General features: G+C 41.1%; 1 protein-coding gene across 3 annotated transcripts in view; it reads right to left on the bottom strand.

The window, feature by feature from the left end:
- The window catches only part of HPSE2 (heparanase 2 (inactive)), a 617346-nt gene that overhangs the window by 130098 nt on the left and 460963 nt on the right, over positions 1-26285 (bottom strand). For all 3 annotated transcript variants that reach the window (XM_007187387.3, XM_007187388.3, XM_007187389.3), the window contains 2 exons: positions 21032-21138; positions 16523-16637 (listed from right to left, as the gene is read on the bottom strand). In XM_007187387.3, the coding sequence (XP_007187449.1) occupies positions 16523-16637; positions 21032-21138 (222 nt within the window). The remainder of the gene's footprint in view (positions 1-16522; positions 16638-21031; positions 21139-26285) is intronic.

Raw genomic sequence — 26285 nt, 5'->3', positions numbered from 1 at the left:
AGGCAATAGAAGAACTCCAATCATGTACTCACACACTCAGTCCCTCTCATTCAACAAACCTTCATTGAGTGCCTACTATATTTGAGGAACAGAGAGATTACTAAAATAGAGTCTCTGTACCCAAAGTTTCACAATCTCTTTCAACTCAAATGTTTCTCCTCTCCTGGGAAAGAAGAAGAAAGAAAGATGAACAGGTGAATTGTAATACAATACGGTCAGTATTTTATAAAGGTCCTTCTGATAGTAACTTTAATTAAATGCTATATGTATTAGAGTTCTCTAGAGAAACAGAACCAATAACCAATAGGATGTTATGTGTGTATATCTCTCTCTATCTATCTATATCTATCTATCTATCTATCTATCTATCTATCTATCTATCTATCTATCTACCTATCTACCTACCTACCTGAGAGATTGATTTTAAGTAATTGGCTCACATGATTGTGGAAGCTGGCAAGTCTAAAATCTGTAGGGTAGGCCAGCAGATTGAAGACCTAGGGAAGAGTTATGTTGCAATTAGAGTCGGAATTCCTTGGCAGAATTCCTTCTTGCTCAGGGGAGGTCAGTTTTGTTTCTATTAAGACCTTCAACTGATTGGATGAGGCCCACCCACATTATGGAGGACAATCTGCTTTACTTGAAGTCTACTGATTTAAATGTTAATCTCATCTTAAAAAATACCTTAACTCAAATATCTAGAATGTTTGACTAAATATTTGGGTACCATGGCCTAGCCAACTTGACACATAAAATTAACCATCATACTGTATAAGAAAAATTGAACAAATTTGGTCCCAGACTTCTGTCAGTCAGATTAACCAGAGTGACTGACAGACTGTCACACTTAGATGTAAATTTGAGCTCAGCCAAGAACATATAGGGCCAAGGGGTGGAATTTTGGGAGAGGCCACCAACCTGGTGGCCACCAGCCCTGATTGTCATGCATGTTCTTGGTGAGTGTGCCAGTCTACAAGGTTTATCTGTATTCTGATAAAGAGCAGTTTATGTAGCTACTCACATAGGCAATAAAATGGGTCAGTGACCACAGTATATAACTACCATGCATGCTTCTGGGGGGAGGAACATTGGTTTGTGTACTGCTTGCTACAATGTTTGCTGCTTGCTCAAAAAGCGCTGGGTCCTTGGTCCTGAATTCCTCAGCTGCAACTCAAACCACTGCATGGGGAGCATACACATGGGCCCACTGCACTGCCCCTGTGGGACCTGGTGGCCAGAAGAACCAGTGCCAATACGCTAATGTTCATGATGCTTGCTGTGCATGAGTACATAGTCTTTTGTTGCTGACCCAGGAGTCTTGTGTCTTCTGCCTACATCTATGAAGCAGCAAAGGCAAACATACTAGTTTGCAAGTAGGGTAAAATCTCAGGCCCTTCACAGTTCTTGACAGCTATAGTGATGAGGATGGGATGCTGACAGTGGCATGATATTATGGAAGAGGAAGGACAAGGGCTTTGCAGGCCAGGTTTAGGGACATATGAAGCCTTCCCAGAATCTGGTGGTGAACGCTTTCACCCAAATGGTGGGTGAGGTTGGGGAGTAAAGGTCCCCCAGTGTCCTGCTTATTAATGAACAAAAGTTGAATTAATATTTAGAGGCTGAGCAGTGAGAGGTAGGATTGAAACAAGCCACCAAAATTGTACCATGACTATTGTTCACTCTCCCCAGGTGGGTGAGGGAAAGGATATTATCATGACAATGGGGCAGTGAGTCCTGTAACCCCAACCTAAAGTCAATGTGGCTGAGGTTACTGAGCCAAGGGGTTCCTAAAGCTGAAATAGGTGATGTCAGTAATGATGACCTTGCCACCCAATATGGGTCTTTGGGTGGACTGAACATTGGAAGCTCATTTGGTTGAGCTATGAGCAGCTGACACAATGCTCAAAACTGAAAGTAGTTGCTAAGACAATTTTGTAACTGAAGAACATTTTCTTTATGGGACTCATACTCAATTTCAAAATTTACTACAAAGTTGCAGTAATCAAGACAGTGTGGTACTGGCATAAAGGCAGACATTTAGATTAATAGAATAGAATTAAAAGTACAGAAAAAAGCCCTTCCATTTATGGTCAATTGATTTTCAACAAGGATGCCAAGACAATTTAATGAGGAAAAAAAATAGTCTTTTCAACAGATGGTGCTGGAACAACTGTATCCACATGCAAAAGGATGAAACTGAATCCCTATCTCACATCATATACAAAAATTAACTCAAAATGGATCAGAGATCTACATGTAAGAGCCAACTATAAAACTCTTAGAAGAAAACATAGGAGTAAAATCTTCGTGGCCTTGGATTAGACACCAAAAGCACAAGTGACAAAAAGAAAAATATATAAGTTGGATTTTATCAGAATTAGAAACTTTTGTGCTTAAAAGACACTATCAAGAGAATGAAAAGACAACATACAGAATTGGAAATTTGTTTGCAAATCACATATCCAATAAAGCATTTGTATTATTAAGAACTCTTACAATCCAACAATAAAAGACAAATAGACCCTCACTTAAAGAATGGCAAAGAATTTGAATAGACATTTATCCAAAGAAGATTCATAAATGGCCAATAAGCACATGAAAAGATGCTCAACATCATTAGTCATTAGGGAAGAGCAAATCAAAACCATAATGAGATATAAGTCACACTCACTAGGATGGTTATAATCAAAAGACAGACAATAACAAGTGTTGGTGAGGAAGTGGAAAAATTAGAACCTTCATACATGGCTGGTGGGAATAAAAAATGGTGAAGTCACGTTGAAAAACTGTTTGGCAGCTCCTCAAAAAGCTAAACACACGACCTAGCAATTTCACTCCAAGGTATATACCAAAGCGAAATGAAAACATATGCCACATAAAAACTTGTACACTTATGTTTAATAGCAGGATTTTTCATAATAGCCAAAATGTAGAAATAGTTCTAATGTCTATCAACTGACGAGTAGGTAAATAGAATGTGGTATAGCCATACAACAGAATACTATTCAGCAATAGAAGGGAATGAAGTATCGATACATATTACAATACAGATGAGCCTTGAAAACATTATGCTAAGTGAAAAAAGCCAGTCACAAAGGGTCACATACTGTATGATCATATTTATATGAAATATCTAGAATAGGCAAATCTACAGAGATAGAAAGTGGATTAGTGGTTGCCAGAGGCTGGGGGAAAAGGAGAATGGGGAGTAATTGCTAATAGGCATGGGGTTTCCTTTCTGGGTGATATTCTAAAATAGATTGTGGTGATGGTTGCACAACTCTATGAATATATTAATACTAAAACAATTGAACTGTACACTTTTAGAGGGTGAATGTTCTGGTAGGTGAATTTTTACCTCAAAAAGCTGTTATTTTTAAGATGCCTAAATTAATGTAAATGCAAAGCCTTGCTTACTGGTGTGGGGCTGCTTTCTTCCTCAGCATCCCTGATCCTTCCCTTCCCCTCTATCCCGGTTCTAACTGTTTTAAGGAGGAAGATGACTAGAGGTAGAATTGAGGTCTCCCTTTCTCCATGAGGACCAAAGACCATATGCATCCATTCAAGTAAGCTGGGAAACTTCAGGGAGGAAGGAACTCAAACTCTTATGGTTCTTTTAGATACAGGTGCCCAAGTCACCATTCTACCCATTTTGTTGGGGAGGAGGCTCCTGAATTCAACTAATAAGGTTCGGGCAGGGTTTCCAGTAGGAAAAATAAATCTAAAGTGATCTTGTGGGTGAGGCCCTTTGGACCAATTCAATGTCTTGTTTTTGTGGCTTCCAATGTATATTCCCTATAGAATGTGTATTGGCACTGATGTTTTACGTGTTTGTGCTGTGAATGCTCATAATATCCAGAGGGGATTCGCCTGATCTAGAAGAGTCACATGTAGAGAAGTAATGAGACATGTATTAGGATGTTTACATGCAGTGGGAATATTCACATCTAGTGGGACATGTTAATCACTTCCCAGCCCACCTCCCTATTCTATCTCCAGGTGGTCCCAGGAGGAGAAAGGGAAATCACAGTCTTGATTAAGGTCTAAAAGGTAGCAGGGATACTAAGAGATGTAATATCTCAATACTATAGCTCTGTAGGTCCAGAGGAACAGGAACTGGAGACTTATGGTAGATTATCACCAACTGAATTAAGTTGTTACTCCTGCAGCCCCCGCTATTCCAGACATTGTAGCTGCAGCTGAATCCACTGCACAGACTGATGGCACTTGGTATGCTGTCCTGGACATTGACAACACCTTTCCTTTACTTGCCCACAAGGGCAAGGGTCCAGACCAGTTTGCATTCATGGCAAATCTTCAAATATATGTTTGCAGTACTTCTCAGGAGGTAAGGTTAATGAAGGGACATTAATTATCTTTTGTCTTTCAGAGCCACCTTGGAACTTTCCTTAGGAAAATGCCCTGCTGTGGCTCTCCCAAACAATTTAATTGACTTCTGGAACTGGATCTGCCATCCATCATCAGACGGCTAAACATCAGGGGATGGCTCAGCTCTTGCATTGGTGGAAAGGTTTTAAAGTAGCCCCACTTTCAAGGAGGTAGACATATACATAAATAATAATGAGGAAAATGATAGCTGCCGTAAGACAGGTAAACTCTTTATCTCTATAATATAGTCACTATAAGCAGTGAAACTAACCTGCTGCTGCATGAAATTGAAAATTTGTTCCTTTCTTCCTTTGTTCTTTCATTATTCAGTAAAAATGTAAATCTATAAGTCAGTCACTTAAATCCCAGGTTTTATCTCCTGAATCATTTTATTTTACTCTGAAGCCAGCTTTTTTTTTTTGCGTCCTCATTGCCATTTCTACCTGCCTTGGCCGGTAGCGGATATGGTTAACCTGAATTCTTAACTTGACAAAGCTGTGGCAGAACCAACCAGAGGGAGGAGATGAAGTAGTAATGAAGAATCACAGAACTCAGAACAACTGGCTCAGTCTTGCTGTGTCCCCTTGAATAAGTTGCTGGACCTCTCTGAGCCTCAGTTTTCTTCTCTGCCAAACAGGATGAATTTATCTGTGCTATCTACCTGCCCTATCAGGGAGCTTGAAAAGACAGATGATTTAGTGGGTGGAAATAAACTGTGGAACTTATGGTAGAACATAAAGAATAAATTCAAAGAAGCCAAAGAAGAAAGTTATTATACAAGATACTGAATATAGTTGCCTGTGCTATACACTTAGTCCTTGTTATTTATTTATTTTATATATAGTGGTGTGTATCTGTTAATCCTATACTCCTAATTTATCCCTCCCCCTCCCTTTTCCCTTTTGGTAACCATAAATTGGTTTTTTATGTCTGTGAATCTGTTTCTGTTTTGTAATATGTTGATTTGTTTTATTTTTTTTTTGATTCCACATATAAGTGATATAATGTTTGTCTTTGTCTGACTTACTTCACTTAGTATGATAATCTCTAGGTCCATCCATGTTGCTGCAAATGACAATATTTCATTCTTTTTAATGGCTGAGTAATATTCCATTGTATACATATACCACATCTTATCCATTCATCTGTTGATGGACACTTAGGTTGCTTCCATATCTTGGCTATTGTGAATAGTGCTGCTATGAACATTGGTGTGCATGTATCTTTTCAAATTAGTTTTCATCTTTTCCAGATATATGCCCAGGAATGGGATTACTGGATCATATGGTAGCTCTATTTTTAGTTTTTTAAGGAACCTCCATACTGTTTTCCATAGTGGCTGCACCAATTTACATTCCCACTAACAGTGTAGGAGGGTTCGCTTTTCTCCACAACCTGTCCAGCATTTATTATTTGTAGACTTTTTGATGATGGCCATTCTGACCAGTGTGAGGTGATATCTCATTGTTCTTTAAAAAAATATTTAAATATTTATTTATTTATTTTGGCTGCACTGGGTCTTAGTTGCGACAGGTGGGATCTTCACTGTAGCATGTGGGGTCTTTAGTTGCGGCATGTGGACTCTTGGTTGCAGCATGTGGACTCTTGGTTGCAGCATGTGGGCTTCTTAGTTGCAGCATGTGGACTTCTTAGTTGTGGCGTGTGGACTTCTTAGTTGTGGCGTGTGGACTTCTTAGTTGTGACATGTGGGCTTCTTAGTTGCAGCATGCATGTGGGATCTAGTTCCCTGACCAGGGATTGAACCCAGGCCCCCTACACTGGGAGCATGGAGTCTTACCCACTGGACCAGCAGGGAAGTCCCACCTCATTGTAGTTTTGATTTGCATTTCTCTAATAATTAGAGATGGGGAGCATCTTTTCATGTGCCTACTGGCCATCTGTATGTCTTCTTTGGAGAAATGTCTATTTAGGCCTTCTGCCCATTTTTTGATTGGGTTGTTTGCTTTTTTTTTTGATATTGAGCTGTATGAGGTATCTGTATATTTTGGAAATTAAGCCCTTGTCAGTAGCATCATTTGCAACTATTTTCTCCCAGTCCATAGGTTGTCTTTCTGTTTTGCTTATGGTTTCCTTTGCAAAAGCTTATAAGTTTTATTGGGTCCCATTTATTTATTTTTGCTTTTATTTCTTTTGCCTTGGGAGACTGACCTAAGAAAATATTACTACAATTTATGTCCAAAGAATAATTTTCATATATTTAGAATAACAGTCACATTATTATATACTTAGTGTCAGGCACTTTCTTAAGCATTCACAAGGACCCTGTGATGTACAAACTATAGGCATCCTCATTATACAGATGATGGAAGATGAGAAAATCTGCCAAATGTGACACAGCAAGTACACAGTTGAGATGAATTCATATCCGGATCTGACTCCAGAGCCCAGTCTCTTAAGGACCAAGCTAACTATCTTCTTTTACACAGTGTGCATGCAACACCTGACAATAAACACCTGCCTTCCATATTTCCGTTACTAAGTAGTGCACTGCAGCCCCCAGATTCCCAGTCACTGAGCATCTTTAGAATTCAGTAAGGACTGACTATGATCAGGGCACTGTGAGAGATATAAAGACATGAGAGATGGCTTGTGTTTTCAAGGAGCTTACCGCCAGAGAGAGGAAATCAGATGTACCCAAACAACTCTAATAACGAAAGTGATAGCTGCTGTAACAGGGTTACAAGAGCCTTGAGAAAAGAGGACTTACTCCCTGTGTGATTTAAAAGTAAAAGTGTGGTTTAGTTTTATTTTTAAAAGTTTTATTAGTGTCAGTTCAGCTGGGAGGTATGTCTGAAGATACTGGTATAGAAATCTTGACAATGAATAAGAAAACATCAGAGCTGAAGGGGACCTCAAATGGTCGAGTTCAACACCCACATCTGAGGTGAACCCAGAGTACCCAGTGCCCCGGGATGAGTGAGCTGGTGGCAAAAACTGGGATCAGACACAGAACTCCTGGTCTTCCTTCCATGCTAAGGCCCTCCTTCCTTCCCACTGTCTCAGCAGAGAGTGCCCTGGGGCAAGGAGATTTCTCAGGAACAGGTATTCTTTGGGTAACTAATCTTACAAGTGTCCACTAATGACATCTTGTTGTACAAGCCTTCCCTGATTCTCCCCTCTAGCGCTTTCTTTCCAGCCAACAGTAATATCTCCTACTCGGAGGTCTGGCTTTGGAGATACTGAGTGAACAAGACAGACCTTAGGGCATCATCTATTAGCGCTCTCTCAAAGGCTCTATGTTTTGTCAACCCGAAGAGATTGTGAACATGAAGAGAAGGAATTTGACTTTTATTTTTTATGTCCCAGAACAACCAAAACAGTGCTTCGCTTTATTGTATGTCACAACACACTAGCGTGAAGACATTTTAAAAAATCACTGAAATTTTTAAACATACACAAAAACAGAATTGTATGACAAACTCCAAAATGTTCATCACCAGCTTCCACAAGTATTGTTATTCTGCCATTCTTGTTTCAAAGCCTGCTGAGAGGTGACAGAGGGTGCACATGGAAATGGCCAGGTCGGTGACAGGGAAACGCAGTAGGCATCAGGCTTGGTCAAGGACCCCAGACGTAGGGACAGGCAGTAGGATACCATCATTCACACGAAGAGACAGGAAGCAAAGCAGTTTGCCAAGTGCGGGTGACACAGGTAGGGTCGGAAGTCAGGTGTGGGAGCCTGAGATAAATTGTACCCAGCAGTTGGCTGGCGCCTCTGTGCCTGGTGCATGTTCAGGGTAGTCTTAGAGACGCCGCGCAGCCTCCGATGTGTGACGGAGCCTCTCCCCACCGCAGCCTTTGCAGATGCTGCTGCCTCTGCTCGGACGCTCTGCTCTTCCACCAGCTTCTCCAGTGGCTGCTTTCTCAGTGAAGACTTCCTCGGCCACACTTTCTAAAGAGGTATCCTCTCCTCATTATTCTTCGGCTTCCTACACACCATTCTGAATTTTGTAATTAATTATGTTAGTGTTAGTTTACTTGTTTAGTTTTAGTCTCCCCTGCTAGACTGTAATCTCCAATGAGGGCAGGGATCTTGTCTTCCTCCTTTACCTCTATCTCCTCAGAAACTAGAAAAGTGTCTGACACATAATAGATACTCAATAAATATTTGGCAAATGAATTAACGATAGACGGTTTTAAATTTTTGTTACTATCTTGATTGTTGAAGCACAAGTTGGGTACAAAAGAGTACAGGAAGACGAAAGGGTAATTTCTAGCTGAATCAGGGTAAATGGCACCCTCTATCTAAGTGGTTCTCAATTCTGGCTGCACATTAGAATCACTCCAGGAGTTTTAAAAAATACAGACACCTGCCCTCCTCTATAGACAAACTGAATCAGAATCCCTGGGGGGGGGTTCCTAAGCATAGGTATTTTTGTAAAGCCCTCTAGGTGACTATAATGTGCATAGACTTGAGAATCACTGCTCTAATGAAGAAACACTACAAGGATTTTGACATTAAGATGAGGGCAGTGAACTTGGAGCAGAAGGCAGGTCTGCTCAAGTCAGGTTTAGAGTGAGTCAAAATGACGAGTTCCATTCAACCCTTTCAATGCTTAAAACCAAATCAGAGATGAAATAAACAGAGATTGATAATAGTTGAAAGTTAGTGAGTGAAGTACCTAATGACTGATAGATTTTTAAAACTTTATAGTGTAGTGCATTTAAATAAGAATTAAAAACAATATTCTATTTCTATTTTTAAAGACTTCTGCTTTTATTTAAACAAACAAAAAAATCAAAATTGAGTTAGAAAAGACAATGTATTATGTTTGGCTCTCATGGTCACTTCTATCAGAGGCCTATTTCTTGGTTCCTAAATGTCATAACCAGACATCATTGTGCCCTAATGTTTGCAAATATAATGTTTAAGGTAAAATAACTTCAAGTTTGTCATATTGTGGCACTCGCAAAAGATCTTTCCAACCTACCAAAGGGCATTCCACTTTTCCCCTCCTTTCTTTCTTTTTCTTCCTCCCTCCCTCCCTTCCTCTCTTTCTAGTCAGATTATTTTTAGATAATAGTCTAGTGTTTTAGGTGAACCGACGGAGTTAGGTAAGGTGCAGCTTTTCTCATTTCCAGGGCTGGCCTTGCTCCTCCATCACCTGAAGGTTGCTTCGAGGACGGCACACTATGCTCCTAAGCTCAAGCACAGTGAGGCTGCAATTGCTTCTTCTCCCTCTCCCTGATTTATTTAGGTTGCTGCACAATTTACTGTAACTGTAATCCCTCAGTATTGCAATCTGGGAGCAATATAAATGGTTGACGGTAGAGTGAGATTTTCAATTGTTGCTTCTCAGTGATTCATATAATGTGCTGTCATTAGCACTTTTTATGTGACATATCATGGTTTCCAGGGCTTACTGGGCCATTTATAAATACCTCATGAAGGTATTAGAGCTCGTGTTGCAGTGTGGTTACTGTCTTAATTGCCTTCAGTGGGAAAGGTTGGCAGCATCTTCTCTGGAGGAAAATAAAATGTAATTTTTAGTTTGTCTTTAACCATTTGCAGTCAATTCCTTTCAAGTGCAGGAATCACAGCTTTCCTCTTTTGTTCTTCTAAGTCTCCAGTCACTTAATTTTTGCAAAAAAATTTACTTTTCATACTTTAGTTATCATTACTTGGTTGATTTCCAGGTATCTGTATGAATATTCAAATGTATATTATCTTGCCACAGTTATATTCGTTATTAATGATAATTACTGATATTACTGACTTACAGAATTTTGCAAAGTGACTTTATAAAATAATAATAGCTGCTGACATTTGTTGAGTGCTTACTATGTGGTAAAAGATACATATGCATTGGTTCATTCAATCCTTTCCAACAATGCTCTAAGATAGACACCATTATTGTCTCCATTTCACGAAGGGAAATGGATGATTGTTGAGGTTTAGTAATCCGCCCAGGGACACAGTAGTAAATGACAGAGCTGGGTCTGAAACTCAGGTCAGTCTGATTCCAGTGCCAACCAATACTTCTAAGCACTACATTCAGATACTCCCCACTCCCTGATCCCAGCACAGTTAGCCCCATTTTACAACGCAGGAAATGCAAACTCAAGCAACTGGAACACTGTGGTGTTGCCCTGGAGCCTACATCTTCTGATTCCAGGTGCAGAGCTCTTTCTACTTCCCGAGACAGCTCCCACCAGGGCGAGCTGTTCAACTGCGGACATGTGTCACTGACATCCCATGCGCACCACTCAGGTTGATAAATAAGCAACAGAGGAAGACTGGTAATTACAAATCAGAGGCGCTTCTCTTTAAAGCATCAGGAGCAAAAGAGCTGCGCGCCTGGTCACATGGTGCAGGTGCAGGCTCTGATCTGAGAGGCCAGGGTTCAGAGGCACAGAGGAGGAAAGAAGCAAGTCATGCCCACTGGGCATGCAGCCCAGGCACTTCAGCCACTGACATGGAGCCGGCCTGAGTCCCAGTGATTGATCCTGCAGCTGAGGATGTCCTTCTCTCAGCAGCCGCAGGTTCCCACAAAGGAAGGTTGCACATGGAGAAGTCTTTGTCAGGGACTCTAATAAGAGGATTGGGTTTCACATCACAGCTACCCCTAAACAGGTACTCTCTGCTTCTTTCATCTTCCTGATGGCTCCCACGGGAAAGAAAAGAAAGAGAAAGGAAGCTACGCCAAGAAACAGGTCACAGGCTAATTTGGCCAGGTTTTGTACCATCCCTGCCCCACCACCTCCAGGTTTGTAACTTTGAGATTCCTTAGTTTTTACACAGCCTGTGTGGCCAACAGAGAGCGATGGGAAAAGCTTTCCTAAGTAATTTTTCATAATCCATCCACCATGACTCTCTGGAAAATTAAAGGCTCTGACCCTTTGTACACGCTATTGCCTCTGTTTGGAAGATTCTCCCCAGGCCTCAAACTCTTCTTCCTGTGGCTAACTTGCCCTTCTCCTTCAAGATCCAGCTCAGGCACTGTCTCCTCCAGAAAGCTTTCCTTGATGCCCCATGCCTGCCCTCTACCCAGGCTGGCATCTGTTCCTCTTCTGTCCTGCTAAAGCACTTCTACCACCGTCCCTGCTGACTGATCCATCTCCTATCCACCCTGTAAGCTCCTTGAGGGCAGGGACACTGTCTCCAGGGTCCAGCACAGTATCGAGCACAAAGCACAAGTGTAATAAAGCACTTAATTCTTTCTAAACACTCTATTTTTTCTTTTAAAAATAGCCTTTTTTTTCAGATTATGAAAGCAATAATGCCGATTGCAGCAATTTTTCATACAAAATCCACAAAGAAGAAAATAAAAACTATCTGTAATCCCACCACCCAAAGAAAACCACTTTTAACATTTAGATGTAGTCCCTTCCAGTAATTTTCTATGTGTACATGTACATATGAAATCAGAATCCTACTGTCATATCTAGTTTTCTCAAGGATTATAACAGTATCTTTTGGAGGCAGATAGAGGAGACATTTCTATCACAATTTGAGTGATGAGAAAACTGGATCCCAAAGATACACATCAATGGATGGCAGAGCTAGGACTAGAATCAGTGAATCTTGTCACAGTACCAGGCTCCTGCCGCTCCCCTGAGGCTTCCTCATTAGGTGGTGTTCTTCTTGCAAGAAGAGAGTGTGCAACATCCAGCATCTATGGGACATGGGTTTGCAACTGGATGTTCTTCCTCAGGAAAGGGACAGATTTAAGCTGATCCTGTTTCCACATCATTGTTGTATAGTGCATAAAGAGTCTAATGTTTCAAAGGGAAACAAGGATGGAGCACCTAGGATCTGATCCCTGTGATAGGCTAAGAAGTGGAGCTACGCAGATATCATTAAGATGCAGAGTTTCTTTCCAATAGCCAAATGACATCTGAACAGTGATGGCTTGGCTCAGAGCATGTTGCTATGGGAACCACAGCTATAGGTTCAATCCCATCATAGACTAGTGAGTTTTCTATGACCACTGACTGTATTCCAGAACAACGTACACAGCAAGCCTTCAATAAGTGTGCATTGGGCTGAACTGAATGTTTATAGTTATTCATAAGGGGCAGTCAGCAAAAAAGAATGTTGCCAGCAAATATAAATAACCCTACCACCACGCCCAGTATAGAAAAGGCTATCCAATGTGAACTAGCTTTCTATTTTATTCTAAGCAAAGGACTAAATTGTAATCCCTCAAACATACACCAGATTGTTAGCTCTACAGATGAGGGAACCAAATCTTATTTATCTTCAGGTCCCCAGAATACCTAGCCTAGAGCCAGACACATTTGAAGTATCAATGTTTTTTGAATTGAATTATATTTGCTAGGCCGGTGTGGGAGTTAAGAAGATGTTGACTAGTAATTCACTATTCCTTTCCTTGAAAGCTCTGTAAATCAAGCTCTTTAAAAAAGCAGCAAGCTAAATTCCAAAACCCTCTCTTAGGAGAAATGCCCACGGCTGGTGGGGTCTGGACTATGTCCACTGAATGTGCAGATCTCTTCTGCACAAACATCCCTTACTCCCAAGAGAGCCCATGACTAGCCGACAGGCTGTGGAGTCTCACATGTTCCCTCTTTCCCAATGGCGAGCGGGTCAGGGGAAAGGGGTGGGAGTCGAGTGATGAAGCACTGCTGGACTAAATGTTCTCCTCTTCCCAGGAGAAGGAAAATCTCACAACAGGAGGAGAGTTGGCACTTTTCTAGAGGAACAGCCAGAAAGAACATGGGCTGTAGTTGAAAATGATCTTTTCTCAAGACAAATTTTTCTTTTTGAAAGGACTACCTTCAATATTCTCTCTTATCTTAGATTGGAATGGCCTTGCCAGAGCTGGACTGGAATCCTACAAACGCGAATCAAAAGCTGACTGGGTAGGTGGAGGGGTAATATGGGATACGGGCTGAGGTGCCATTAGGCTAAGGCCCGATAACGACAACAACAGGAAAAAAATAGTATCTGCTAATAGGATCTTTTCCTGAAATGCACTGAGCTGAATTTGAAGGGACTGTAATGGAAAATACTGATTTTTCTGGGAGGCAACTAAAACATAACTCACTAATGCCCTAATCTCTTAACACTCTTGAAGATTTAATCACAGTGTAAAACCCACAAGTTTTTATTGGCAGTGTTTGGATATCAACTGTACAACTCTGTGAAGTGGCAACAGTATGATCCTAGGTCTGTGACCATTGCACATCTCAGGGGCCTGCTGGCAAGGTCTGTCAGATTGGTGCCCAGGTCTAGCCTAGAAAATTCTTTCCGGGATACTTAGGACACACTCTCCCAGCTGCAAAGTTCTCTGCTTATAAGGTACAGAATTTATTAGCCCAAAGAAAGAGAAAAAGAAAGCCTGCTACCTTTTAAAGTGCTTTTACATACAGTTTCTTTACTAGAGCTTGGCATTTCCAGAAATACAGCTGTGCAGAACATTTGAGCCTTTGTACTAAATCAATAGGACTTGTTTTAGCTTCCAATGAACCTCTGTGCTGCTGCTACCTATCAACCAAGGTGTCTCATGGTAAGCTTTTAAAGAAAGTCACCTGTATTATCGCTCATTTGGGGAGAACAAAGCCATGAGAACTTGCATCTTTAACCTAACACATGGCCATGCGAAGGTACATAGAGAGTTGACATGCAATCCAGGTTTGTCCAGCTCTGGAAATCACACCTGGCTAGTCACCCACAGACCATAGGTTTTCTTCTAGCCTAGGTTTTCTTCTCTCCAGTTCCTCAAGATGCCTGCTCCCACCTCCAGACCCAATTCTGAGACAAACAGTGGCCTCAGACCACAGCACAGACACCAAAGAGAGTACTGCAAGAAGTAGTGTGGCACAGTGAAAAGAAAATAGCATTTAGAACTGAAAAACTCTGAGTTCCAGCTCTTACTACTTGTCTGACCTTGGATCAGTCACTTAACAACTTCAAAGAACCCTAGTTGCTCTTCAGCAAAATAAGTATAAATAGTCATACTCATCTCACCAAGCTCTCTTCAGAGCAATTATGACAAATTTTTTTATCTTATTTATGTGTTTATATACTTTCCATTTCTCAGTTCACTTCACTAGACTATAAGCTCCAGGAGTTCAAGGACCTTGTCTTTTTGGTTCATCACAGTGGCTGTTGGCCAGGAATAGTGATCAGCATATAGTACATGATCAAGAGGAGTGAAAGAGATTTGAATGTGTGAAGGAAGGAATAAAGGAAAGACAGGAAAAAGGAAGGACAGAGTGTTTGGAGTTTTACTGATGTGTGGTATATGAAAGTGGTCTGTAAATTGTTAAGTATTATACACATACTAAAATATAAATAATATTTGGTGCATTAATTATACATGGGTGATCTTTTAAAAATGTAAGTTAGATCATGTTACTGCCCTGTAGAAAACCCTCCAATGGCTTTTCATACTACTTACAATAAAAGTCAAACTCCTTTTAGCTTTCAAAGCCCTTCATGATCTGACCCGGGCTGGCCTCATGTCCAGTCTCCCCCTTCCCTGCCAGGCCCCCAGCACTCTGGTGTTCTTATGTTTCCTCACACATGCCAACTCTGTTCCTACCTCGGAGTCTTTGTGCCAGCCCGCTCCCTGGCCTGAAAGCTCTTCTGCAAAAATCTGCATGTCTGGCTCCTTCTTGTCACTGGGCTCTTGGCTTAAATGTCACCTTCTCAGAGAGGCCTTCCTTGTATATACTCTAAAGGAGCCCTCACTGACCCCCTCTTATAGTAATCCACTATCTACTTATTCAGGTATCTACTACCAGTCTCCTCCTCAGTGCCTGATGGTCAATAAATATTTACATTTGTGTGACATTATATTTGTTCAGTGCTTACATTTCATAGATGCTTTTCTAATTATTATTGATTTTATCACCACAAGTTTAAGAGCTCAAAACAAACAACAAACAAATGAAACCCCCTATGGTTACAAACTGAAAATTCCCACTCACCCCTCCATACCCCAGCCCCACATACACTGAGAGAGAGGTATCCTGGCCCTGTGAATAAAAGCAACTGTGCCAGTCAGCTTTAATATTTGTGACTTAATTGGAGTCATGTACAATCAGGGACACAATAACTACTTAGTACTCTAACTAGAGGGACTCTTTTGAGACATGGAAGTGGTGCTGTTGGGTGCCAAGATGTTCTCTGTTCTGGGCTTGGAGGCCTGGGTAGTGAGAAGAATAGGGGGGTGGAAATGGGCAGAGGGAGGCAAATGGCAGGAACACTCACTGGTTCCAGTTGGGTTTGTTTACTGTGGACCCCAGGGCAGCAGTAATTCTGTGGAAGATTACTGGACCAGGGCACAGGAGCAGGTTCTGGGGCTGGCTCTACATGCCCCTCCCCCCCACCCCAGGCTATCATTCCCTCTGTTATATGAGGTGGAACTGGATCATCTCGAAGGGGAATGCCAGCTCTGACATTCTATGGGTTAATGAGAGGACTTTGACCCTTTATCATGACTAAGATGATCCTCCTGTGAGAAGGATAACTCACGTAATATTTTTGATAAGCACAGCTTTTCTGGACTAAGTGGGATTTCTTTGATTGGTCAATAAAGTCACTGGACAAACCCAGATCTCTGCTTTTGCCATTCTTCTTTAGCCTTCCCTTTCCTTTGCTTTCCTAGAGAAGGTGATACCCTGGGCAAATCCCCTCATTGTCACATAGGGATCAGCACCTAGTGTAAGTGCACTTCAGCCACTCTCCAAGGGATGGGTTCCTACTGTATCTGATCTTGGCCGGCACTCTCCCATCTGCTTTCAACATGTTGCATCTGACATTCACTAATGTCTCCTATTAGCATTAAAAGAAAACAATCTGGAAAAATTCACTCTCAAGCAGAGTTCAAACAGGCCACAAGTAGATTTGGAATCTCAACTGCACAAGGTTTGTTAAAATAATAGTGGTAAGTATATAAATATATATAAATGTATATATGTGTATATGCATAAACCCATATGTACATACGTGTGTGTATATATTGGGGTATGTGTGGGAGGTGAAGCCAAGAGTCTGTAAAATGGGTCAAGAATTCTTCTGTTCAATTTATGAAATTAACTGGTAACAGAAGGAGGAGAAAAATTCTACCAGTGTGGAACAAAGCATGATCAAAAGAACTGAAGGACATGGAAAAGGAGTTGGGAACCTTTATCTTACACTTACTGGTAATGGGTTAAAATTCTGGTCCACGAGGTGATTGTATCCATGGTCAAAAAATGAGTGCCGAATCACAACATCAATGCCCTGATTGGCCAGCATTCCCAAAGTGTTCAACCATCTGAAAAGCAGGGGAAAAAAGCTACATCAATACATTTAATTTAATTTATTTATTTATTTATTTTTTTAAAGATTTATTGATTGATTGATTGATTGATTGATTGCTATGTTGGGTCTTCGTTTCTGTGCTAGGGCTTTCTCTAGTTGCGGCAAGCAGGGGCCACTCTTCATTGCGGTGCGCGGGCCTCTCACTATCGTGGCCTCTCTTGTTGCGGAGCACAGGCTCCAGACGCGCAGGCTCAGTAGTTGTGGCTCACGGGCCTAGTTGCTCCGCGGCATGTGGGATCTTCCCAGACCAGGGCTCGAACCTGTGTCCCCTGCATTAGCAGGCAGCCTCTCAACCACTGCGCCACCAGGGAAGCCCCATCAATACATTTTAAAAATAGCATATAACAAGCTCTATAAAAATTGGCCAACATACACACATACACACCACCACCCACACCCATCAAATTTACCTAGTACTTTAGAGGAAACTATTTTAAGCATTAAATACATAGATGGAAGAGATCTTTAGAGATTATCAAATCTAACCTCTTCATTTTATAAGAAAATAAAGAGGTCCAGGGGAGTAAAATGAATTGCCCTTGGTCATAAAATAGCTTGCTGCTAATGACTTATCTCTTATTCCTATAAAACTAACAAATAAAATGAACACCCTAGCCACTTGTAAGCCTAAAGTCATCCCCCTGACCACAAGACACACAATCACAGAAGCACACACACTATATTTTCCATCACTCAAACTCCCCTGCTTGCCCCTATTCACTGTGCATGTACTTTACATGTGACGCTGACCCACATACTCCTGTGACCTATGGTCCAGTCATTTGCATCCCTCATATATCACTGTCAGTAGGCAATGCAGTAATAATTTCCCTTGGCACTATAACTAACTATACAGGGATTGGAGTATGCTACCATCACACACATGTTGCAGTGGAGGACCTGCATTGCTCACACACTTATTACATACCCCATCATGCCAAATACCCACTCAGGGCATGCTATCCTTCAAAAATACTGCCCTCATGGTTTTTCCAACACCTACTGCTAACTCTGCCTTCATCATTTACACATTTAACTCATTCATTCATGTGAATTGATTTCATTTTCTTTCTTTGTATTCTGAAATGCAAGGAAACTTCCAATTGTAATAATGTATGTGTGTAAGAAAGGTGACTTAGAGCTTCAGTCTTCTCAGTGTAAAAGATAAGGCACTTCACAATCTTTCCTAAGAATATATTGTCTGGCTTCACCTATCACCTCTTCTCTCACCCTAAACTTTATTCCCCAGGCTCTAAGCCACATAAAACTACTTTTGGCTGCTCTCACATACTTACCTGAGCCTTTATATGTTTTAACTTCTCCTTAGAATTTCCTTCCTCTCTTCCACTAACCCACCTCACCTGGCAAATTTCTTCTCATCTGTTAATCTCCAAGTCAAGTGTCATTTCCTTCTAAATCTGCTGCCCCAGCCAATAGTAGTACCTTTCTCCTCTGTACTTCCCCAGAACTCTTATTCATACCCTCTGCTGGCCCACTGAATAATAATTACTTACTTCTCTGTCTTCTCCCAGCTGGTATGAGCTCGTCAAAAATAGACATATTTTAGCTTTGTACCCAAAACAACCATCACAGTTCCTGGCACGCTATAGGTGCTCAATACTCTAAGTTGAAATTGATCTGGATAAAATTAGATTCTAGGACTTTGAGAATCACCATTCAGCATACTAGGGACAAATAATGCATAGTTATGATTTCCCAAATCTGAGACCGTATGGAGTTCCAAACCAGTGACCTTACTGACATGAAGACCATTGCTAATTAATGGCTATGGCCAGAGCCCTTGTTTCCCCATGGCTTCTCAGAATAGATGGTTAGTTCTGGAGTTGTCTTCATCTTCCTCCTGTAATAATATATTTCCTGAGTAGGGGAAATAAATGATGTTCCAGGTCTCCCTTTTATGTTCAAGTAGAGAAAAGTGGCAAGATTACTGGTATATCTCACCAAGGATGCTTCTGCAGCCATTATCTTTCATCCACAAAACTTTATTGAATATCTACTACGTGGCAGACATTACTAGGTGCTGCAGACACAGCAGTATGCCAAGGGTAGGGCATCAAAGAATCTCAAAGCGCTGATTGGGAAAACTACCCTTGAATACTGGGCAGCAGAGAATTCTAATTTGTGCATGCATTTGTATATGCCCTGGTAAGCTTATAGTTATGCCATATATTGAAAAAGGGCTGTAAGATGCCTTCTTTCCAACTCCTTGCTAGCTTTCTGGAGCTTCCTAGAATGCTTTACATTTTTTTTCCCAGGAAGCAATTTATGCGCCTTGGAGAACTGGACTCAAAGGGCATATATCTAGGTACTGCCAGTGGGGTTGAGAGGAAATGGGTGATAAAGAGGTAAGAGAGAAGACCAGGGGCAGAATGAGCTGGTTGTCATTTGATCTGTCAACAAAGCATTGGACATCTGAACTACAACCAAAATCTAAACAACAATGTTAATCCGTGTTTGCAAAGCGACGCAGAGATCTATGGATATTTGGCTGATGCTTATGAAAAGGCAGGTCTCTCTCTAGCTCTCTTCATGAAGGTTTGTGGTATTTCTCATTTCACATCACTCTCTAAAGGGAAGAATGTTCACGAAAACAGTACAAGAGGGCTGCTTGCTGGGCCCTGCAGAGGAGTCCTTCTGCGAAGGCTGAGCAAAGGCCATTCTTCTTCTGATTCCAGAGGCCTCCTGCAGTACGGACTGTCAACCTGTCTCTCACAGTGAAACCCCGTGAGGAGAGTATTTTTGAAAGAAGACCCTCAGCAACACTGTAGCAAATGCTGATTCACTCCATTTCCTTCACTGAACCATGCTCACTGAACAACCTCTCTGTGCCTCTCATGTGAGGACACAGGGCTGGAAGACCCCAGCCACCATCATGAAGACATTGACTCATTATCTTCATCTGCATCTGCCAGGATGCCATCTTAAAGACAATCTACTTGACCAGCCTGATTTGTCCTTCACAACTGTATTGAAGAAGCTGCCTTAATGGAGAAGATCTACAGCTGTATAATTAGGAGCAGCTGTTAGTAGTGAAATGCATAGTTGAGGGCAGAGCTGCAGTTCTTAGGAGAACCTTGCTCAGACAAAAAACCAGGACCACAGACTAGACTGGACCAGGAACAGGTCACTTGGTTAATCTGTGGTCCATGACAATGGCAGGCCAGCCAGAGGCCCTCATGATTCTGGCTTAAGTTGTTCTCCAGACGATTGCAGTAGCCTTCAAGTTCATTTCCCTACCTCTTGCCTAGCCAAACTCTTGTGCATACTACTATCAAAGCCAACGTTTTAAATACAGGTCAGATGGGTCTCTCTCTTCCTCCAAAATCATCAATGGCTTGCCACTGAGTGTAGAACAAGGCCTCATTTCCCCTGCCTGGTTTCCAAGGTCTCCCATGATTTGGTGGTAAAACTCTGTCCTTAATCACAGCCCTCACTACACCCCTGCAGATACTGAGGCTTTCTCACACTAATCGTTTCCCCTCATAATGTTCCTTCAGCCTCTATACTCCCCACTACCATCAGCAACAATCTTCACCTATAGAAATTAGAGAAATCTATGTTCCACTCAAATGCCTCTTCCTCCGCAAAGCCCTTCTTGATCCTCCCACTCAGAAATTCTTGATTCTTTTGCATGTCTACCCCTTTTGTGGATAGCCCACGTAAGGCAGAAAGAGAGATGGCATACTGTAGTGGCAAAAAGGCTGGACTCTGGAGCAGACTGCCTTGGCTTGAGTCCAAGCTCTGCCACTAACCAATAATCACATTTATCTCACTGGGTTCTTATAAGGGTATAAGGGTATAATAAGGGTATCTAATACACTGGTTGTTAAATTATTAAATACATAAAAAGCACATCAGATAGTCCTTAGCACATGGTAAGCACTATGCAGTTAAAATTTATTATTATGACACTTGTCTCCTACAGCTTTTCTTATTCCCCATCTCCATTCCTCCAATCGTAAGTTTCTAAAGGGCAAAACCCCTGTCTTACTCTTACCTATCTCCCAGGACTCAGGTGAAAATTAGAAGAGAAAATGTATGTTGTCTGTACTGTATTTTGCACTGAAGACATAAAATAAAGCTCTTATTACTATCATGATTACTACTACTATTATTACTTTTGCTCTAATGCTTGTACCTGAGATCTTAGTAACTACACAAGTCCCTAATCGCTGTTTGTCGAGTGATTAAACACATTTACAAAGAAATGGATGAAGAATTTTCAGTGGGAAACGAACCCCCACCCCCTCCAATGGGCAGAATAATGAGCAATTTCACTGTCCTTTCCTCAAAGCCCTTGGGAGTGAAATTGCAAGTGTTACTCACAAGAATCCTGCAGCATAGGAATCTGACAGATTGTTTGTGCCTCCAGCTGAGGTGGTCACCACACCTTCAAGCCAAATCTTCTTTCCTGGGGTGTATGTGTTAACCACCTGTTCACACAACAAAAGCAGAAGGAGATGATGAGATTTTTAAAAGCTGTTCCCAAATGAGAAGGAACATACATTCCCTTAAAGAAGTTCCTCCCATCCCCTGCTCCCAGGTGGTCATGACCTGTGCTTTTTTCATGGTGATGCACCCCATACAGATAGCTGGCACACACACACAAAAGAATTAATATTGATACATGTCCACTCAAAGAAATGATCATTTTTTTCCCCTAAGAAAACCCAAGTGACAATGTGACAGAAGAACAATGCATCCTTATCTAGGACGTAAGTTGACTGCAACACCCTTCACTGGAAGATACAGGTGGTATGACGTTGCCATATTAACAAGTATTGAGAAGCAAATTTTCTTAATACTCTGTTAAGGCACATCCATGAATGAGTGTACTGTCCGTGCATCAGCAGTTGTGAATCATGAGCGAGGGCAGAGATCAATGTTTGGGAGAGGTATATTATCATTACCAAGGCGTGTATGTATATTACAACCACATTTTGAAAATAACTGCAGTAAGTGTAAAAAGAAAAATCACTGACTCACACGTGAAAGATCCTACACAGGGAGCTGCCTTCTAAGCATACACAAAGCCTCTTGTCAAAAGGTGGCCCTCTGAAATTTTGAAATGTCCTCGTCTCTGATCCACAAGCTGGAGACTGGCCAGACTATCTAGATCTGGTCTCAGAGTCTCTGGAGAGCAATCTGGCAGTACTTAGGGATAATGTTGTACGCTGGTTAATCTCTGAGAGCAGAGTCTAAGACAAAGGTTTGTCTATACGTAGTTCATTTGGGAAGAAATAACAGGGAGCAGGAATGAGGAACCAGGGACTGTGAAAAGGAAGAAGGAAAAAACAGTACAAGAATGAGTTTTCAAGTTGGTAACTACTGGCAACTTATACTCAATTCTACAGGGATCTTGGTAAAAGGCTTAAGAACTGTGTCTCAGAACTGTCCCCCAAGGGGCGGGGGGACCAGGGGAAGCATTCATCATTTGGTTCCTATTCTCCAAAGGTCAAGAGCAGCCTTGTGACTGTTATCACCCCATTTCACTGTGCAGGCATGAGTGCTGAGCAGGTTCCCACCATTCCACACTCTGCCTTAGAGAAGTCCCAGAGCAGAAAATGAGAGGTCCTCCCACACCGCACCAGCACCAAGCTGGTTGCAGCCTGTGCAGCTGCCTAGCTCTGGTCTCTGCAGGGATGGCTAGAGTAGGAGGTAGGACCGAGAGGATGCGGGTTGTGCACAAGAGGGGCTGGATAAAGACAGTAGTGTATTTAGGTCCTACGGCCCACCAATTCCTCTCCTAGACATATAGAACAAAGCAATTCTGCCTCAGGTCTCTAAGGGGACAAGTATGAAGATGTTTACTATGTCACTGTTTGTGTCAGGTGTCCATTGCTAGAGGAATGAAAAAGTAAAATACATACATGAAATATTATGCAGCAGTTAGAGCAATACATTCAATGTAAATCCAGCAACATGAACAGGCTTTAAAGATTTAGTGAGCTTTTAAAAAATAGAAACAGAATGAGGTTTATGGCACAATATTATTTATGTAATTACTCATTCATACCCAATAACACTAAAAGTATATAAAGATACATCTCTGTTAAGGACATATATCAAAGACATAAGGAAGGCACGTATAAAAGGGAGGTGAATGTAAGTGGGGATTAGAGATGAAGGTGAAAATTAAAACAAAAGGAGGGCTTTGCATGAACTGATGATAATAGTTTGCTGTAGTTGAGGAGGGTAATTAATTCTCTGCACCTCAGGTCCAAAAAAAAAAAAATATGTATGTTGTAACATATATGCCAGAACTTTCCTTTTCCCAGACCCGTGGGCAGACATTAGCAAGCAATCACATTCCTCTTTTCATCTCTCCTTATGTATAGCTCACTGCCCTCTGCTCTCTCCCCTGCATATACTAGAGAATATGCATTATTTGAGACCTATTTTAAAATCAGGGTTGGTAAAGTACTTGACACTTTCAGGGTTAAAGTTGTAAATATATTTCAAAAATTTGAGATGTAAGTAAGGATTATGATCAAGAATAGAAGAAAAAATTAATAGTGGAGGTCAAACTAGAAACTGTTAAAGATTAAATAAGAATTTCCCCTTGCACCCAGAGTCATTGAGGACACCACAAGGTGGTCCTCTCCCCCTTCTTGACACTGCTCAGAGAGCCCAACCCAAGGGCAGCTGGAAATAGTATAAATAAGAAAGCGAGAAAAACACCTTAAATGATCAGAAGACAGAGTCATATGGTGAAATTAAAGGCCTCCAGTGATGATTCCCCTTAAAACATCCATGCTTTTGATAAACTTTGTGCTTCCTTTATGACTAACTGGAACTATAGGAACAGTTCCACGTGTAGATGTATTTCTGATGTATCCGTGGGGAGGAAGGTAATCTCTGCATCTTACTCTTCCGCCATCTTCTCCCTTGATCATGGTGATGGTTTCATGAGTGTTTGCATATGTCCAAATTCATCAAATTGTATACAGGCAGACCTCGAAGATATTGCTGGTTCGGTTCCAGGCCACTTTTTTTCTTTTCTTTTCTTTTGCACTTAGTCTAGTTTCACTGGCTCATAGGGTGCGGCAGGCAGAGGCCTCAAACCCAGCACTTTCAGACCAGAGTTTCTAGCGCAAAGCGGCTGCACAACTTCCCAACTCAAGATGGAGGCAGCGACGGCAGGCCGTGTGCAGAGAGGCTGCGCCCGGACGGGATCTGGAGCTGTGACTAACTGGAACTGAGTAACATATTTGTGTTTTTCTTTTTTGCCTTTGGCTTCCAGGATAGTCAAAGATTAATTTTTGCTCAAAGATACTGAAATGATTGAGGCAGTTAGAGAAAGGTGGTTTGGTTAAACAAAACAAAACAAAATAAAAAGGTAACTAGTATAAGATGATGAACCTTGAAATCATTGCGCTAAGTGAAAGAAGCCAGACACAAAAGGCCACATATTATATTCGTTCATTTATATGAAATGTCCAGAATAGTCAAATCCATAGAGACAGAAAGTAGATTAATGGTTTTCTAGGGTTGGAAAAAGGGAGGGAGAATGAGGGGGGAGGATGGGGAGTGACTACAAATAGGTATGGGGTTTCTCTGGAGGGTAATGAACATGTTTTAAAATTAACTAGTGGTGATGGTTTCACAATTCTGTGAATATACTAAAAACCACTGAATTTCACACTTTTAAAGGGTGAATTTTACGGTATGTGAATTATACCTCAATAAAGCCGTGTGTGTGTGTGTGTGTGTGTGTGTGTGTGTGTATGTATCATTAGCAAAAGGAGAGGTAGACTCTAATTGGCAGATAACTGATGTGGAAAGAGGAATACGTCCTGGAAATCTGGGGTTCTACCACAAAGCAGCTGTGAGACTTTTGGCTCATCATTATCTTGGACTTCAATTTCTTCACCAACATGTAAAGCCACAAATTTGAAGTAGATGAAATCTAAGTCCTTTCCAAATTCAAAATTTTAAAATGTATTAGTATTTTGTAATGCTTATGCAGGTCCCCTTGGCTCCTATCCCTCAAAGGTCAAGAGTAAATTTGATTATGGAAATTAAAATTAGATAAACAACAAATATGGGGGACAAAAAAAAAAAAAAAAGCCAGAGCTGGTCAGAGCTGGTCATCCCAAAAACAAAGATCTGAAGATCTGGGCCAGAGGTAAATATTGAGAGTGGTGGAAAAAGCCACAGGAGTAGGTGAAATTACCTAAGGGGAATATTTAAAATTAGACTAAAAAAGGGCTAAGGATGTCCATCCAAAAACATTAAGGCATTATCAAATGCATTTATTCATTCACTCAACAAATACTTACTGAGCACTTGCTATATGCCAAGCAGAGTTCTAGGGGCAGACAGTGAATGAAACAGAAGTCTCTGCTCTCATTGGCTTATATTTTAGTCAAGGGGAGGAGACTGACAATAAACACACAAACATAAATTTAGAAATAATAAGCACTAGAAGGAAAATGGAACAGAGTAATCTGACAGAAAGTGCCTTGGCAGGAGGGGAGGGTTGATATTTTAGACAATGGTCAGGAAAGATTCCTCTAGCTCCTTATATAAGGACTTTAAAGTCTAGTTCCTTTAAATGAGGACTTGATTCTAGAAAATGGTTGGATTTATAAATTACTGTGTACACAGGACTCAGCAAGGACACAGACTCTGTGTAAATAAAGTTCATCTGAATTGTCTTCTGACTTGCAGGAAGATTTGGAAGGAAACAATCTAAAACTTCTTGTAATTGGTGAGGCAGAATTGATTAGTGGTTAGGGGCATGGACTCTACACACATTGCCTGTGTTTGAATCCTGGTTTTATCATTGACTCACTGTTGACCTCACTGTGCCTTAATTTCCTCAGCTGTAAAATTAGAAAAAGAGAGCATTTTCTGATATTTAAGTGACCTAATATTTGTAAAGCACTTGGAAAGGTGTCTGTCATATGGTAAGCTCTTTTTTTTTTTTTAACATCTTTATTGGAGTATAATTGCTTTACAATGGTGTGTTAGTTTCTGCTTTATAACAAAGTGAATCAGCTATGCATATACATATATCCCCATATCTCCTCCCTCTTGCGCTTAAAGTAAAGCAAATGTTACCTAGACCATTCTCTTTGTCCAAAGCACATGAAATTGTGTTTGGATCAATCTAACATTACAGTTGGTTGCTTTTCTTTTGGATACGTTTGTGGTGGTAGGTAATAGACCAGATGTAAGCTAAGTAGCAGGGAAAGGCCTATTTCGAATTTAAAATGCACATGTATAATTCACATTAATGTAATTAGCATTCAGAGTATCCGTTTATCCACTCAGCACAGGAGCGATTCTTGTCGTTTTTCTGGAGAAGCCACGTGAACAAAAAACACAGGGAGGTAGTACTTTGATACAAAACCAAACCAGTTATATGAAATGTTATGTGGGGTAGAGATTCCTAGAAAGTATCAATGATAAAAGTTCTGGGAGTAGTTGGTATGAATCAAAAAGGATTTTCTGAGCATTGACTGTTTGGGACATGGTGAGAGGCTTAATGAACTGTGTGTCTACTATGAGCAGAGAAGACCACCATAGTAACGTGTAGGGGAGGTACTGAGGCTGGGTGCTGGTTGGGACTGTA

This window comes from Balaenoptera acutorostrata, chromosome 16 (assembly GCF_949987535.1).
Source record: "Balaenoptera acutorostrata chromosome 16, mBalAcu1.1, whole genome shotgun sequence".
In the NCBI taxonomy this organism is placed as follows: Eukaryota; Metazoa; Chordata; class Mammalia; order Artiodactyla; family Balaenopteridae; genus Balaenoptera; species Balaenoptera acutorostrata.
The sequence above is the reverse complement of the archived record's forward strand: the minus strand, read 5'-3'. Positions and strand labels throughout refer to the sequence as shown.